Raw genomic sequence first — 16148 nt, 5'->3', positions numbered from 1 at the left:
ACAGAAATTACGTCTGTCAAAAAACTATCAAGGAAAAGACATACTGATGCATATTAACAGGACTCAATTAACAATACTCAAGTTCATAAAAGGGAATTATTTACAATTGTCACTGAACAGGTGTCTGTAGAAAACGTGCATTATGAAACCTGCATTTTTTTTTTATTTTTTTTTTTTTTTACAAAGACAACAAGCTTAAGCTCTTATTGTAAACACTGACTAAAAATACAGCCAAAAACCAAACAACACTGAACATAAAGAACAGATTTAAGTTTAATATTAAACAAATTCCTAACGATTAACAGACCAAAATTTATTTTGGATAATATTACCTGTTTTTATCAAATACAGTCATTTGTGCTACAAATGTCTTTTCCCCATCTTCACGATTTGAAGAGTTTCTTTTTCTTCTAGCTGGAAGCTCCTCATTGACATCTGGTACATAAGAAATATAGAATTCAATTATTATATAAACACAAATTCAAGAGATCAAACAGCTTCTATATAATTGAAGAATATAACTGGCTGTTAGTTGTCAGACATGTCATACAATAGAAAAGGACAGTATTTAACAAACAGCACAATGGCAAAGGAAATAACACTTAGCTTAACAGTTAATCATATTTTAGAAATGTTCATATATATTTTATACATATAACACGTATAGTTTAGTCATATTACTCTGTCAGCATAAAAAAATTGAGGATTTGATCTTCCTCCTCTTGTAGCTATAAACCAGTGAGAAAATGTTTTTCATTCAACACTCATTCTCCAAGGCTATAAAATTTGTAATGTAGCATATGCCTCAATAAGATTAAGAAAATAACTTTTTAAAATTTCTAATTAAGTTATTTTCTTTGTTGGCTAGTCATTTAGTTTTGAGGAGAGACCATGATAGCACCTACAGCTGAGTCAGCAGTGACCAGTGTTGTTGGAGGTTTAATAACAGTCACACTGATCACAGGGCTCTTCCATTATTCACCCTCCAACAGCGTTGGCTCACAACTTCACCATCACATGTTAGTAAAAATTGGTGGTAAATTTACACAAAAATAGAAGCACAGTTTCTAGCTACAAACTGTATTTTAGCCCCATCTTGAAATAGACTGAAAACAAGTTAAACAACTCAGTCACTCATCTATTACTGTCCCTTCTCAGAGTATGACCTAGGCTGCACATCAAGACAACTGTATACATGCCTACAAGATAAACCTTGTATAAGCTTATTTAAAGAGTGAAGTTACCAATGTTTTCATTAGTTTCACCATTGATCAGTCCATTAAATTCTCTTCTTCCTGGGCGAGTTACTCTGAATAACAATGAGTAAGACTTCACCATATGGCTGTTGCTTGGTTCAAACTCATTGCTGGAAACTGCAAGTGATGGGAAGTTGCCTGGTTTGATTTGGCTGAGGTCTGGGTTTAAAGGCACCTGCTTTTTACCTGTAGGAACCTGTCTTATTGGACAACTGACATCCTGTAGGAAAACAAGAAAGCTAAGGTTTAGGTCTTTAGAATACAAAGTAACACCATTGTGTTAAAATTTATATAATTCATGAATTGTACTTGTCCTGCCATCTTTTTGAAAATAAGCCTTGTAACAGATGTAAATTAAAAAAAAAATCTGGAATAACAATCCCAGGTTTTAAATGTAAAACCAGATATTTGAAACTGTAAAGAAAACTGGCATTTTATAACCACTTCTGGCAGCAGCCATCTATCTCTAAGTGATTAAATTAACACTAACATGAGGCACTCAGACTGTAGAACAGTCATTAATACTAATTTAATTCTGCTTACCTAAAGAAATTAAATGTTTTGGTTATGTGTATATATATTTCAAGGGCTTCCTATCTTCTCCTTCCAATATTACAAAGTGCACTTTGTGCTATCTAGGAGATAAAGAACCACTTACCTAGGATTTATTATATTCAGTTATCTCACAAATAGATCATTGAACACTGTGTACTATTGGAAAAACAAGGCAAGATGGCCTAAGTATGAAACTTGCAGCAAAACATTTCAAAAACCATCAGTACCTCCTGCTTTTACCATATTTATCCATACTATAGCATGTAACAAAATTGGCTAGAAACAATATTAACTCTTTAAAATATGTCAAAACAGCTTAACATTCTTAGGGAAAATACACAAAGTTCTGACTGCAAATCTTTCCCTTTTTGGTTAAAAATTACAGCATGCATTACTGAGCTTCCCATATTCCCATAGCTGTGAAGCTAATCTGCCAACTGGTATGAAGCAAACATAGCTAAAACAGCAAGCAAATTCAAAGATGCTTAAAAAAAAAAAAGAGATATGAAAATTGTTTATGATTCATAGTAGCTAAAATCTGCAATAATTGAGATGATCAATGTAAAAAACATAAGTACAGAAAAAGCAAGGAAAAAGACAAGACTTGGCAGATGACTGGAAAATTCAAACCAAATACAATTTGTTCCTTTTTATTTCTAAACTCTGAAAGGCATAGACTATTTTATGATTTTGTGATTGCTTGGTTTACTGAAGCCTCTGGACATCTCAACAGAATTAACAGTTTAATAATGTGAGACATTCACAATGAGCAAATGTGACATAGGCAAGTTCAATTAACAAATCTGATTTTTTTAAAAAACTTCCAGTTATTTCTCACAATGCAGAGCAAAATCCATATATACACATATGCTTCTTAAGAATCCCTTACCCAGTCAATAGAAAACAACTTGAAAAGATGAGTTCTTACGATTAATTTAGTCTTTAAATTTAAGTGAAGCATCATTTCACCATTACCTTGTTGTGTGGCAGTGTTAACTAGATGTTCCAGAAGCAGGTAAGCATTTTGCTTTAATATATATTAATAGTTTATAAAATAAATTTTACCTTTCGCTTCTTGTGGCAAACTTTCACAAGCAGTACTTCCAGGGTTACAGAATTTTGTTCATTCTCTGAGTTTTGTGATGGCTTATCTAAACAGAAAAATATTGTAAATTCTGAAAAAGTGAAGATCTATTCAATGGTGTAAATCCACCTGTAATTACTTAACCCTAGGTACCTCCAAGCACAAAGACCTTTAGTTAAATTCTAAGTTTCAGTTCTCCCCAAATTACTGCAAATTCCCACTTGAGAACAAATCCTACCAAACTATTCTAATACAAGCTGATTAAAAAGTATAGTTGATCTCCAATGTTTAAAGGAGTAAACTTGCTATCTTTGGCACTGCCAAAATCTTTTTATAGCAGAGAAAAAGGATATGGGTAGATTTAAGGAAAGACAGAATATACTAATTACAGATGGGTCAAATTATTTCCTGTATATTTTTTTTTTTTCTCATTACAGCTTGCAAACCGAGAATTTGGTTTGCATCAAAATGTAAGATCCAGATGCTATCAGATAGGAAGACAAAACAAAACAAACAACCTTAAAGATTTTGCAAGGTTAAGTATACGCAGAACAGATGTTAAAGGACTCCTGAAAGAACCTGAAAAGTATTAGAAAAATAAGACCTGGCTCCACAGTCTCTGCATGATAAAGTTCCTAGAGCCTGGAATTTTCAAAACAGCTACTATCAACACTATGATCAGCAATGCCAATTAAGAACAACCTTACAAAATAAATTTCATTGTATAGTAAGAGAACCTTTAATTATGTGAATCTATATCTATCTGGAAATGTGGTCTCATACGGAAAAATAATAAGATAAAACTTCATTATATATCTAGTTAAAAAACAGTTTGTGAAAAATTCTGAAAAGCAATGATCAGCCAAAACTGAATGTGTGAGAAGTTACTTCTGCTCTTACAACATCTATTATTATGGGCTTAAGTTAAAAACCATGATGGGTTCACCTTAGTGGATGTCACAAAAAAATCTGACATTCAATGAAATATTGTTATGCTCATCAGATACAAAGAGCACAGCTTCAGTATAGTAAAGACAACATAACCCATGTCTCTTCTCCTGACACTGTATCAACACTGAACAAGCTTAATGAGTATCAGTTAAGAGAGAGTTCTGGTAACTCATCTAGGAACAGTAGGCAGTTTTATGAAACACATGGATTTTTTTAAAAAAATTGTAAACGTGAGACGTACTAGAAATTTTCTTAGCAAATAGAGAAACTCAGGGACACACATACACACACCACACAACCAAAACCCCACCACACTCTCAGTTTCAAGAGTTTCTAGCATAATTTATAGCCAGACAACTAAGCATATTAATTGCACCAGCTTCACTAATTATTTAATATTCAATATTGTATACATTACTTATGTTAGTGATATCCTTTTCTATGGTACAAATGACCATCAGGCTCTCACTATATGTAGTATTTTCTTGAAGTGAAAGGTTTTTATAGTTAACAGTAGTCACATGATCTAAACAGTCAAACACAGAGATGAAGTCAAACATACTAACATATTGGTAAATCTACTAGAGCACATGTCTCTAAAATCACACTATAATAGAAAAGGAAGGTGTGCCAGCAAAATCTATGAAACAACTAGGTACTTTTAAATCCATATGTGAGGCTTACAATTACATACACTCCTGGAAGGATCAGATTTTGGAGTTACATGTCTGAATTTAAGACACATAAGCATGCCTTTTCCTCCACCTTTATTCTATACTTCTCTATTCTTATCACTAGCTGCCCCAAAAGCCTCTTGTGGTTTTCCAGCTTAAAAATACTGAAGGCAACATATAACACGGACTTCCCGAGAGCAGAAACAAGATGAATACTATCCATTGAGACCAGCAGTATTCTGAAGTTCCAGCAGCAGAATGTTCCTAATCTACAGATTTGAAAAACTATCAGAATACTACTACAGTTTAATAAAGAAGCGATACTAAAATCTAGACTTCAGCAACTTTAACTTTCAAACATCTCACTGAATAGATCTGGTTAAGCATGAGTTACTTTCAGGGAACATAACTTCCAGAAAAAAAGTACAAAACCTGTTACGTGAACTGTATTGGCTTTCACATCCAAAGACTAAGAAGCTATTCAGAATATTTTTAACTGAAAATGAGAAACACCACTTTATTTAACGGATAAACAGCTGATTTTTTTTCAGGGAAGTAAAGACATGATTTTATCCATGCACAAAGCATGTCACTTCTGCTTTCGTTAAAGGAACAGAACCCTTCCTTCTGGTATGGGAAGTCCAACATTCCGATTTTGAGAGGTAAAGCCTTATGTGCATAAAAGACAACAGAACAACTGCAAGTCACTAAAGATGTTTTCCATCACCTCTACAATTAACGACACAGCCTTTCTTCATTTCTAGGCTCTACATTATAAGATTTCTCACACTTCTATTTTAAACTAAAACACCCAATCTTCTAAAAAAACCTTCTATTTGAAGGCTAAGGGGTTTTTTAAAGCTACTTCAAATACCCCAAAGACACATTCCCATGAAATCATTGTCTTCAGGAACTCCTCAAGGTCTATTTCAGTTTGAGTGGATGATGACTTCAAGTATTTTTCAAAATCACTGTTCTGACAAAAACCCTGGTAAGGCTTACCTGCTTAATATTACAATTACACTACAACATATTTAAAGTGCTGTTGAAAATATTGTAACTAATGGGACAGTCTGAACTTAAATATATTAAAATCTGTATCCAAACAGCAAAGATTCAAAATATTCAAATACCCCACTTGCAGATCTATAATAATTTCAAAGGTGCTATACAACAGTATAATGAATGAATTAGCAAACATACCATTTTTATGGAAGAACCCAGTAAACGTAAGTTGCAAATGAGCAGACAAGCTAAACAGAATAAAAAAAGAAAGGAAATGTTAGAACAAATATGTATTTTCTTCTCACAGCAGCCACTCCACTCCATTCACTGGCAGGCCTGCACAAGAGGCAGAACTATAATGAACTGGTCCATCTTTCTAACTTGGAAACTGCCTGGATACAGCAGTTGCAATTGATGCAAAGCTGTAGAACAGTTTTCTTTTTACAGACTGATTCTATGTCTTCTATGACTTGATACATAAAAAAAAGTAGAGGTGTAAACATTACAGTAGAATGGCGCACTCTGAAGACATGAGATCTTGCTTTCACAGGCAGGCAAACATATTTCCTAGACATTCGTCAGCAAGAGACTAGTTTTGGTGGAAATTTTCCAGAACTTTACCCTGAACTTGCACTTGGTATCAAGGTCATTTTTTTAACGAATATCTGGGAAGCTACAGCCTTAGAAATAAAGATTATCTGTCACATCAAGTCTGTATCATCCATAACACATGCAATCAAAATAATAATCGCATCTATTTTTTTTTCACAACACTGCAGCTCATAGCCTAGACTATTTTGCTGACTGTAGACCCATTTTATTTCCAATTGTTATATTCAGAATACATTTCAGTTTAAAGCAAACATTCATAAACCTAGATTAAAATGGGTCTCAAAAACGCTAAGTATTTCTGAAGTACACAGTATTGAACAAAACATCTGTTACACTAGAATACCAGATTCAAGTTTGAGCACCTTCACTTTCTCAGGAAGATACAACCTGACATTCAACACCTATTTTTAAACACAAACATTCCCAAGAGCACTGAGATGATCAGTAAAAATGCCCAACAGCTTAAGCATTCAGAAGACCACATCTATACCAACTTGCATCATTCATCCACGTTACTTTTCCTGACCAACTCTAAAGTACATTTTTTGATAGTTTTGAAAGCACAAAAAACAATACTCAAATCAATATTCTGACTGTTTTAACACAATCCTTATCCTTAAAAAGAGAATTATTTACCTAGCAAATATCCAAAAGATATGGATAAAAATATAATTGAGGAAATGTAATATACTGTAAATCTGTAAAACATCTTATAACACAGAATTTATAAATTTCAGACTAAACCATATCTAGCATGGTTGCCTCTGAAGTAGTCTGATTATTTGGAAATGCTATGGAAAAAAGAACAGCTGGTTAAAAAACAAGCAAACAACAAAAAAACCACAGGTCTTCACACATTCCAGCAACTCAGGTCAGTCTTTAAAATGTCTGGTTTTGTTTCAAAATTTCCAGAATGCTTTGCATTTCATGATTTATTCAGTACATTAAATAGAAGGGTTTGGGCAAATTATCTACAGTCTCTCTCATAAAAGAGAAGACAAAACCAACCTGCATGACTAAAACTGATCTCTGACTGAACTGTATAGATTAGAAAATAAATAATTCTGGATAAAACAAATAAGTCTTACAATAGATTGGTTAATTTCTATCACACATACTTTCACAAAAAGCTTAGGTGTTTAACTAATCCATACATAATGAATACAATTTTAAAAAATTGTTATGGTCATCATGTATGACAAAAATATCACAAACACATTGTATGCCAGATCACTTCTCAGTGAATAAGCTTTTCATAGATTTCAGCACTAAGAAACAGGTCAAGAAACAACAGAGCAGGCATATTTGCCATGCTTTCTTGTTGCAATCATTACAAGGACTGGCTAGGATGAAAGCATCATCCCTAAATTTCACATCACTGCTGAACTCTGACTTTTGCCAAATACCATATAGCAAATTCAGCAAGAGTTCAGTATTTTTTTCTAAAGCAGAGTAGTAAGACCTGATAAAATGAGTTTTATCCAACATTTAAGTGTGTTACATAAAGTAAACCTTGTGGAAAAAAAAAGAAACATGACAAAACCAATAGGTACAGCAGTATAAAGGTAAGAACTATTTAGTTCACAGAGTAAGCCATCCCCAAATGACAGTTCTACATGGAATGAAGACTTTAAATTATGTATTTGTTCAAGAGTGAACACTGTTATGCAGACAGAACTATGCAAAGGTTCAACATGAGATATATGTGAGGTCAGACCACAACAAAAATCTCAGACTAAAGAATAATTCTCAAGAGAATTAAAAGGGAAAATTGAAAGTTTCTATAATGGAAACATTTTATAGCTAGTTACCCTATTATGGCTTGAGATGGGTAAGATCTTTTAAATATTGTTAAAAGTTATGGGGATTTTTGGTTTGTTTTGGGATTGGTTTTGTTTGGGGTTTTAGGTAACTATGAACATAAGGCTAAAAATAGCAAGTATACAAACATATAAACCCCAAATAGTATAACTATGGGATTTTTCCAAATCTGCCTTTTTTTTATTCCAGCACACACAGAGATTAGTTAATGACACAACTGACATTCCTAAAAAAAAGTTAATACAAATACCTTTTTGAGGCTTCTACGCGCATTTTAAAAAACAGCACAATGAGTATTGAAATTTCATCCTGATACTGCTTTTCTCCAAGTTTAAGTGACAAGCACATATATATTTTAAGATTTTGAAAGCAACATTTCAAACAGTAAGTACCTTGCTTCTAATAATTACTCTTTATCACTTTCACTTTATCAAAAAGACTTGATTTAGCAAATGCATGTGCTCATTTGTACAGACACAAACATATATGCAGGACAGTACCTGTGAGATTCTTGTTCTCCCTTCATTTTCTCTACTTTTGATAGCATGTCATCTACTTTGAATGTTTTCCTGTGAAGAGAAAGCAGAAAGCATAGTTTCGCATAGTCACTATTCCCATAATGTAACAAGAACATTTCACTCTGAACTTTTGACTTGGTTTTCAAGCTAAAACTGTCTATATATATATATATATATACATACACACACACACACACAATTTTAGCCTTCTGTTCAGAAAGTGCTCTTTTTAGGGACTCAACTGCAATATAGCTTCCCAGGCAGTATCAAAATAATTCAAAAAATTAAAACCAGACCCTTCAGAAATAATCCTGCCGCTCGTAAGAAGTGTCATTTAACAGCACATATTCAAACCTTGCAATGAGTACGTCTAACCACATTTCAGCTTCGGTCAAAAAAATCTTCCCACTTTAGTGACACTTGTACCTACTAGGAATTCACGCATCAGCTCTTCAGTCATAGCTATTTTAACCTTGATCATAATCACGTAGAACACTTGAAACCTTCTGACAAAACAGTTAAAAGCCTAATTATAAAAAACCCCTTCTTTCTCCACAAAGTTATATTAAATGGACACAATACAAAGAGCAACAAATTCTGAAGCTACTTCTAGAGCACACTCAGAGGAAACAGGGGGGATGATGACAACCAAGGACAACAATGTCATAGAGTATAATCACTTCAAATCATTTCTCTCCATAATTCTGACATCAGTCTGTTCATGCTCATATGTTCAGCCTGTTCTACCATACATACAATTTAATGTGCATTGCTAAATAAAGTTCACTGATGAACAGAAGTTATTCAATAGTTTCCAGAATAGTCTTTTAATTTTCCTTTAAAGGAAAATTAATGCTTCTACCTAGATGTCAACAAAATTACACTGGACTAGAGTGACAATTCAAGAGCTGTGAAGGCATCCTTACATTAATACCTTAGAAAAATGAAATAAGAACATAAGCTGTTGCCAAATACTGAATTTCTCGTGGGGGGAACAATGATGACATGTTCTGGAGAAGTGAGAAGCATCATCTACAGAAATATCCTGGCTGAAGAAACACTAATGTCATACCTTGTCTACATTCAGCATGTAATGCATCTGAATGATTTAGTTACAAATCACATGGTGGCTAAACACTAACACTGGACACGGAACACTACGTAAGCACAGGGCTGCAGTCACATAACAAGAAAAATAATTATGATTTGTGTAATAAGCAATCAGTGATTCAAAGCTCTATTCAGCCTAAGGTTCACACAGATGACAGATTCAAGAACTGACTCACCTACACTAAAACGTGGCATTATCAAAATGAACACTGTAGTGCTCAGCTTTAAAGCAAGAGATGTTAAGAACAGAGGAATCTGTTGAAAGTTTCAGATCCCAAAGTAAAAGTCTTTGCATGCAGTTTCCCCAAGCTCATCAAAATCAGCCACTGTTCTGCAGAACAGCAAGTAGTACACTTATCTTTAGAAGGTTTTCTTCAGACTAAAGAGTTGCTTAAAACAGCTCTACAGCAAAGTTATGTCATGATTGGAATATGAGCCAGAAACCAGCTAAGAGACAAACATGTTTCAGGAACGGGGGAAAGTTTAACAATCTTTCATAAAATACATTGACACAGCTTGCATTTAATATTTGTGGGCGTTATTGATCTGAAAAGAACAATGACACAGCTTACATTTAGTATTTTTGAGCATTATTGATCCAAATCGAACCATAACACAACGCTTCCTAACTTCAAACTCAGGTTAGCCAAAACAAGAGTCCTCCTAAAATCTCTTTCAGAAAAAATAAAAATAGCAACCAAAAAACCTATAAAACCAGATTTGTTGCCTTTGAAGTTAACTTGCAAAAACATAAGAAAATACAGAAATTACTTCAAACTGAATTACTATTTTTATGTTATTATGTTCTCAGGCATAACAGACAAAATTAAGTTTTTGTAATAACCATCCTTAACATCCAGGATTTTCAAGACAGCATTTACTTGTGCTACAAGTACACACATCTTGTGCATTCCTTTCTCCACCCACTCTTATCCCAGTCAAGCACAGTAATAATTAACTAAGTATTAAAAGTCACATCATAGCATGCCATTACTCTGCCAATAAATTAAAAAAAAAATATTCCTTTATCCAAAAATACTGCATGGGAAGCAACTTTTATTAACAGTTTGTAACTTCTTTCCAATGCCATCATTTGGTCTAATAATACGGTAACACCTGAAGACAGACCCACAGGCAGAAAGCCCATTTCCATTCTCCATCAAGTATCACTTGACCAAAGCCTATCACCTCTCCAAGGATAAGCAGCACTTTCAATACTTTTTTAGCCCAAGTTGACACATGCCCAGTAACTTATTCCCTATCAACATTTCTCTACACCCTAAGCATTCTAATCTTTATAGACACTTTATCAGTGTTAAACCTATGGACCATCACCAATGGATAATTTCTTGGTAAAAATGCAGTTTTACCTCCCTGCCTCCAAGTGATAAATTTGTCTAGCATTTTTCTCAGACTACCACAGAGCTAAAGACAAAAGATATACTATTGCAATAGGTAAGTTCTATGAAGTTTGGAGATAACTTCTGTATATTTTACCTATGATGCTGTTTACTGAAATGGCAATCAAAACAATGATCAGCAATTTTAAAATGGTAGAATTAAGAAGTTCTAGCAGAATAAATGAATAAGTATACATGTATAGTCATGATCCACATAACCATGCTAACAGTAATGCAGTTCCAAAAGATACTTCTTTGCAAAGTGAACTCTACTATACTGAACCTAGGTACATACAATTTTTCCTTCCTCGGGAAGATCTTCTACTCTAGTTAGGATATGTTTCCTCTTTTAAAGCCCCTTTTTCACCAGAGTAAGAGGATCATACACCTTAACTGTTTCTATTGAATAAATAATGGCAGTTAAGGTCTTATACACTGTTTACTAGCACAGAACATCAAACAACTACCCTGCTAACCTTCTCTGGAAGTTCAGCTGAGACTGTTTTGCCATAATCTCTCAGTTTTGTCAGTACATCTAAGTAGTCCAAACTACCTTCAAACGATAACTTCTGTGGTTTTAACTAGGCTGAAAAAGAAGGACCACAGTACTGACAGGGCATGGAAAAGCAGGAGGAGGACCCAAGGGAAAACACACTTCTTTGCAACTATTTTCTGGGTTTTTTGTTGGGTTTTTTTTCCTCTCAACTATGCAAGTTTACTTCTGTTGCATTATTGTATTTTTATTTTAAAAAAAAACATACTGAAATATTTTACTTCCTAGACCTAATTATGAGAATTATTTCAGTAAGTCAGTATTGTCAGAGCACTAGTGAGTGAAATGGCTGTTAATCTGTCTGTTACAAGACCACTACCAAACTGAAATAACAGTTCTAAAACAAAGTGTTAAGGGAACTAGTAAAAATCCATATGTTCCAAAGAGAAACTAAGCATTACTTGTGCAGCTGAATTTGAGCTGAAATTTAAACAGTGGACAACACCAACCATTTCTTGTTTCCCAGCAACTACAGCAGATACCCAAGAAAGGGTAAAAACACATGCATTCAATCAAATATAAGCTAATATAAGTTATAAGCAAGAGCTTTCTGTTGCACAATTTTAGTTTAAAAACAAAACCAAACCAAAGCACCCTGAAAATTATTTCTTTTGGCTCTGCCCTATTTTAAAATAAGCAAACAATTAAATTTGGTAACTTTTATAAGAAAAAGTAAGCAGCAACTTCAAGTTTAAAGAAATAATCTGATCATTACCTGTCCTAAGTACCTGAAGTTGTATGTTATGGATTGAGCTTTTAAGGTAAAGTTATATTGTAGCATTAAGGCTAATGGCAAGAACATTAAACAATATCCAAGAGATTTGAGAATGCCAAATACAGTCTCTTTAATTTAAATAAAAACATTCCATTGCTCAACAAATCATTCAAGTATTACCTTCCTTAGATACAAATATAGTTTAAATTAGAATTGTCTGCATAATCAGATTTTTTTGCTATTCCTTAGGCATTCATGATTAAGTATTTCAGTCCCACAGCAACTGTTTCCAAGCAATAAGAACTTCAGTGTTAAAATATTTTAAAAGAAGTGTTCAGGCTACAAAAAGATCCAAAGTATAACACATTATTTTCAGTGAGGGGGAAGTAACTGAAAGTACTTTGTGATTCTGCTAATAAATAACAAACCCGGCACTTTTCACTCTGAAGTATTTATATATTTTGAGTCTATTGACATGCAGCTGTAGCACCTCACACAAAAGGAATTACTATTTTGAAATGTCAAAACTGAAGCCCATTTCTCACATGTTTCCAGTTCAAAGCAGCCTTTTTGAAGCGTTTGCTACATTTTGTGTGAAATGTTATAAACTGACCTCCTTGATTTTTCATCTTTTAAAATAATTACAGAAATAAATACTGGATCTTTCCAAGACTAATTAACAAAACCAACAGTCTTGTGTTTGTTTGTTTGTTTTTAAATAAGCAGTTAGGTTACAATTTAAAATAAAATGTTTCATACAATTGTGATCAACCATAATTGATTACAAGAGTTCAGATGTTGTACAGTTTTGTGCTTGAGTTCTCCCCCAAAACAGAAAACAAGCACAGGAGAACTAGATTCTGCAGATAGTTATCCACATTGGAGTACTCCCAATATCAACAGAAGTCACAAGCACGAAGTCACACACCCCCTTAACACTGCAGAAAAGTTCTTAGGTCCCAGAAATAAACTGTAAAGTGATGTATGCTTTTTTTAAGTTCTTCAAAAAGAAAAGGTCATGTTTTACACACCACGTGAAAAGAGGAGGTCACCCTACGCTATTTTTTTGACTTCTGCTATTTGCTTAACATTTTAGGATTACTTTTCAAAAACAATTTTACCTTTTGATATTTGTTCGGGAGTTTCTGTGGGACATGTAAGTGAGAGTTCTGTGCAAAAATATTGGCTGCAGGGGAAAAAAAAAAAAGGTTATGCTTTAATTAAAATTTCCTACAAGTCCAAAGTAAAGGAGTGATAAAGACCAATTACTCACTGCTATTAGATTCCGGGTACGTAGAAATCTGTATATCTGTGTTGGTTCTAAGAAAAAGAAACATATGTTATCCAACATACCTCATACCTTCAGAAAGACAGTCTTATAACGATAAAAAAAAAGTATCTAAATTAGACTGGGTTTTAAAAACAATTATCACAAAAGTAATTATTTAAGTGAAGCATCACAATGTCTAAATAATTCCAAGTTAACATGTCAAAGGTTACTTCACCTACTGTATAACACAAAGCAAATTCTTGTTTAAGCTACTGTCAATCAGTAGTCACAAGCCTCACAACCATGACTTTTCCACAACACGTGTTTCTTATAGGCTTTAGATCATAAAAGGACAGAAAAAAAAAATCTCAACTTATTGTCAAATATGTAAGTTTTCTTCACAAAGTTAATGAATGAATCTGATACAATACCAAAGAGTATACTAAATTTACATAGTCAGACAATTCGCCATCTGATTGTTTTATCCTTCTGGAAAGTACCATGGTCACTCACACAAGGTACCAAAACAAGAATAGGGATTGTCAGTTGACTATGACACATTACAGATCATTCCAACCTAGGAAATTCATTTCCAAAATCTTTCATATTCATAGGATCAGAAAAATGTTGATTCTGTTAAACAACTACCGTTTCAAAGTGCAAACTGAGGGAGGATAGCACAGCCACAAGCAATACTGACATGAAAGGGTAGCATCATTTCAAATAGGTATAACAGCCAAAGTTCAAAAGATGAAGACTTTCCTATGGAAAAGAGGACCTTCAATTTAGTTTTAACTGATTCAGTTAAATCAGGACAAAAAAGGTTTTTGTCTGCACGAGGTTGTACCTAATAATAATTCCAATCTAAACTGAAATACACCCTTTTTAAACTGAAATAAAATCCAGCTCCATTAGGTAACATCAACAAGAGACTTTGAAATTACTTGATAAAACACATTAAATGGAAAGAAAAAATAGAGAATGGAGAATGCCTTGATGTCCATTCTAAGGCTAATACTGCCTCCATTTCCCACATAAAGAAAACAAACAACTTATTTTTTAAGAAATATAAAACTTTATTTTCATATGACTGCAAAACATTTACTTCAGATAGCTGGAAAACTTGTATTTATGGAATTCTGCCATTAGGTGTGAAAAAGGACAGCATTTTATATCCTTTATCGCCTTTTAAAGGTATGATCCTGCCTTATTCCTACATGTATGAACGTAAGACCCCAAAGAGTGTATTATTAGAGAGATGTATTATTATTAGAGAAGTAAATCTTAAAGTGATCCCAGTATTTCCTTTTAGAAGCCTGATGAAAAACAGTAAAATTCTGCTTGATGCAAATTATCATAATAAAAATCTGTATTTTTCAAATCAAGATAAGCTAAAAGAAAGAAACTAAGAAACATGCACTTTGCTAGAAAGTGAAAATACAGAGTATTCACAACTTTTAAAGCCATTTCCCGGGTTTTTTAGTCTCAAAAAAAAAAGACATTACAACTTAGAAAGGTATGAAAACATTAATTTACATTCACAAGGACGTAGTTTAATTTAAAGACATTGCACTGCTGCTTCAACTTCAGTTTTCCCGAATATTAAAATTCTGAAACACACTTTTCAACCTGCAGACATGTTTCACAAGTCTATAATACTCAGCAAAAGCTTAAATTAAATCTTTATCTTTTTCTACCATATAACCTTGAAAAGGGACAAAAACATTCAGAAAAAAATGTGATTCGATACTATGTGTGTTAAGACTTTTTAATCCAGTATTTACTTATTGCCCTTTTCATCTAATATTCACACTACAGTTAACACACCACGATGCATTTAGACCTTAACTTACTCCTGATCACAACCTGCACAGCTCTGTACTTCCCTTCTCTGACAGATTTGAAGCATGGGCAAGAGAAATTTCTCCCCCCCGACACCGACACTCAGAAAACCTCTTAACACTCATTTGCCACTTGACCTATTTGCAGTACAGTATTTATTGAACATATAACTTTGATAGACGGGCCAAGGTTCGAAAGACCCCGCATTATTAAGGACTTGCGACACCCCGGAAAACTCCAATACTTTCTCAAACACTGTCACCGTCTGCAGCAATTAAGTACGAGCGGTGACAGCACCAATCCCAGAACCACATCATGTATTTAGTAGGGCATGAAATATTTTTTTCAAACCCTAACACTTGCACAGAAATCTTTTTTTGTACAACAGAAGTTGACGGCTACACTGTGCTTTTGCATCAGATTTTCACAAACAACTTTCTGGTGCATCCAAGGGAACCCTCCTCCTATCTGAGCTGCCACAGGGAGATGCACGGGTCGCAAAGGTCAATCTCCAATGTGAAATCTCAACTAAGGGACAATTATTGCCAGACAAAGAAAAACCAAGTACAGTGAAGTCTTCATCACGTCCTGCCCCTGGAAGGGGCTCCAAAGGCAGCGGCCAAAGAGGGACGAGCCTCTCCGTTCCCAGCTCCCCAGTGCCCCCGAGGGCTGTTAGAGGAGGGAAGGGACCAGCCGCCCCGAACGCCTGATGGGAACTGTAACTGAGAAACCAAGTTCATCGCCTGGGCGCAGGCACACCCCCCGCCCGCCACCCACCCACC

General features: G+C 34.2%; 1 protein-coding gene across 1 annotated transcript in view; it reads right to left on the bottom strand.

The window, feature by feature from the left end:
• Window positions 1-13568, bottom strand: part of SUZ12 (SUZ12, polycomb repressive complex 2 subunit) — a 29945-nt gene extending 16377 nt beyond the window's left edge. The window contains exons 1-7 of the mRNA XM_026861201.1: window positions 13528-13568; window positions 13376-13440; window positions 8459-8527; window positions 5724-5773; window positions 2877-2962; window positions 1245-1476; window positions 333-435 (exon numbers count right to left, since the gene is read on the bottom strand). Of these exons, the coding sequence (XP_026717002.1) occupies window positions 333-435; window positions 1245-1476; window positions 2877-2962; window positions 5724-5773; window positions 8459-8527; window positions 13376-13410 (575 nt within the window). The 5' untranslated portion in view covers window positions 13411-13440; window positions 13528-13568. The remainder of the gene's footprint in view (window positions 1-332; window positions 436-1244; window positions 1477-2876; window positions 2963-5723; window positions 5774-8458; window positions 8528-13375; window positions 13441-13527) is intronic.
• Between the last annotated feature and the right edge of the window lie 2580 nt (window positions 13569-16148).

Source organism: Athene cunicularia (genome assembly GCF_003259725.1).
Source record: "Athene cunicularia isolate RWA chromosome 18 unlocalized genomic scaffold, athCun1 chr18_part1, whole genome shotgun sequence".
In the NCBI taxonomy this organism is placed as follows: Eukaryota; Metazoa; Chordata; class Aves; order Strigiformes; family Strigidae; genus Athene; species Athene cunicularia.
The sequence above is the reverse complement of the archived record's forward strand: the minus strand, read 5'-3'. Positions and strand labels throughout refer to the sequence as shown.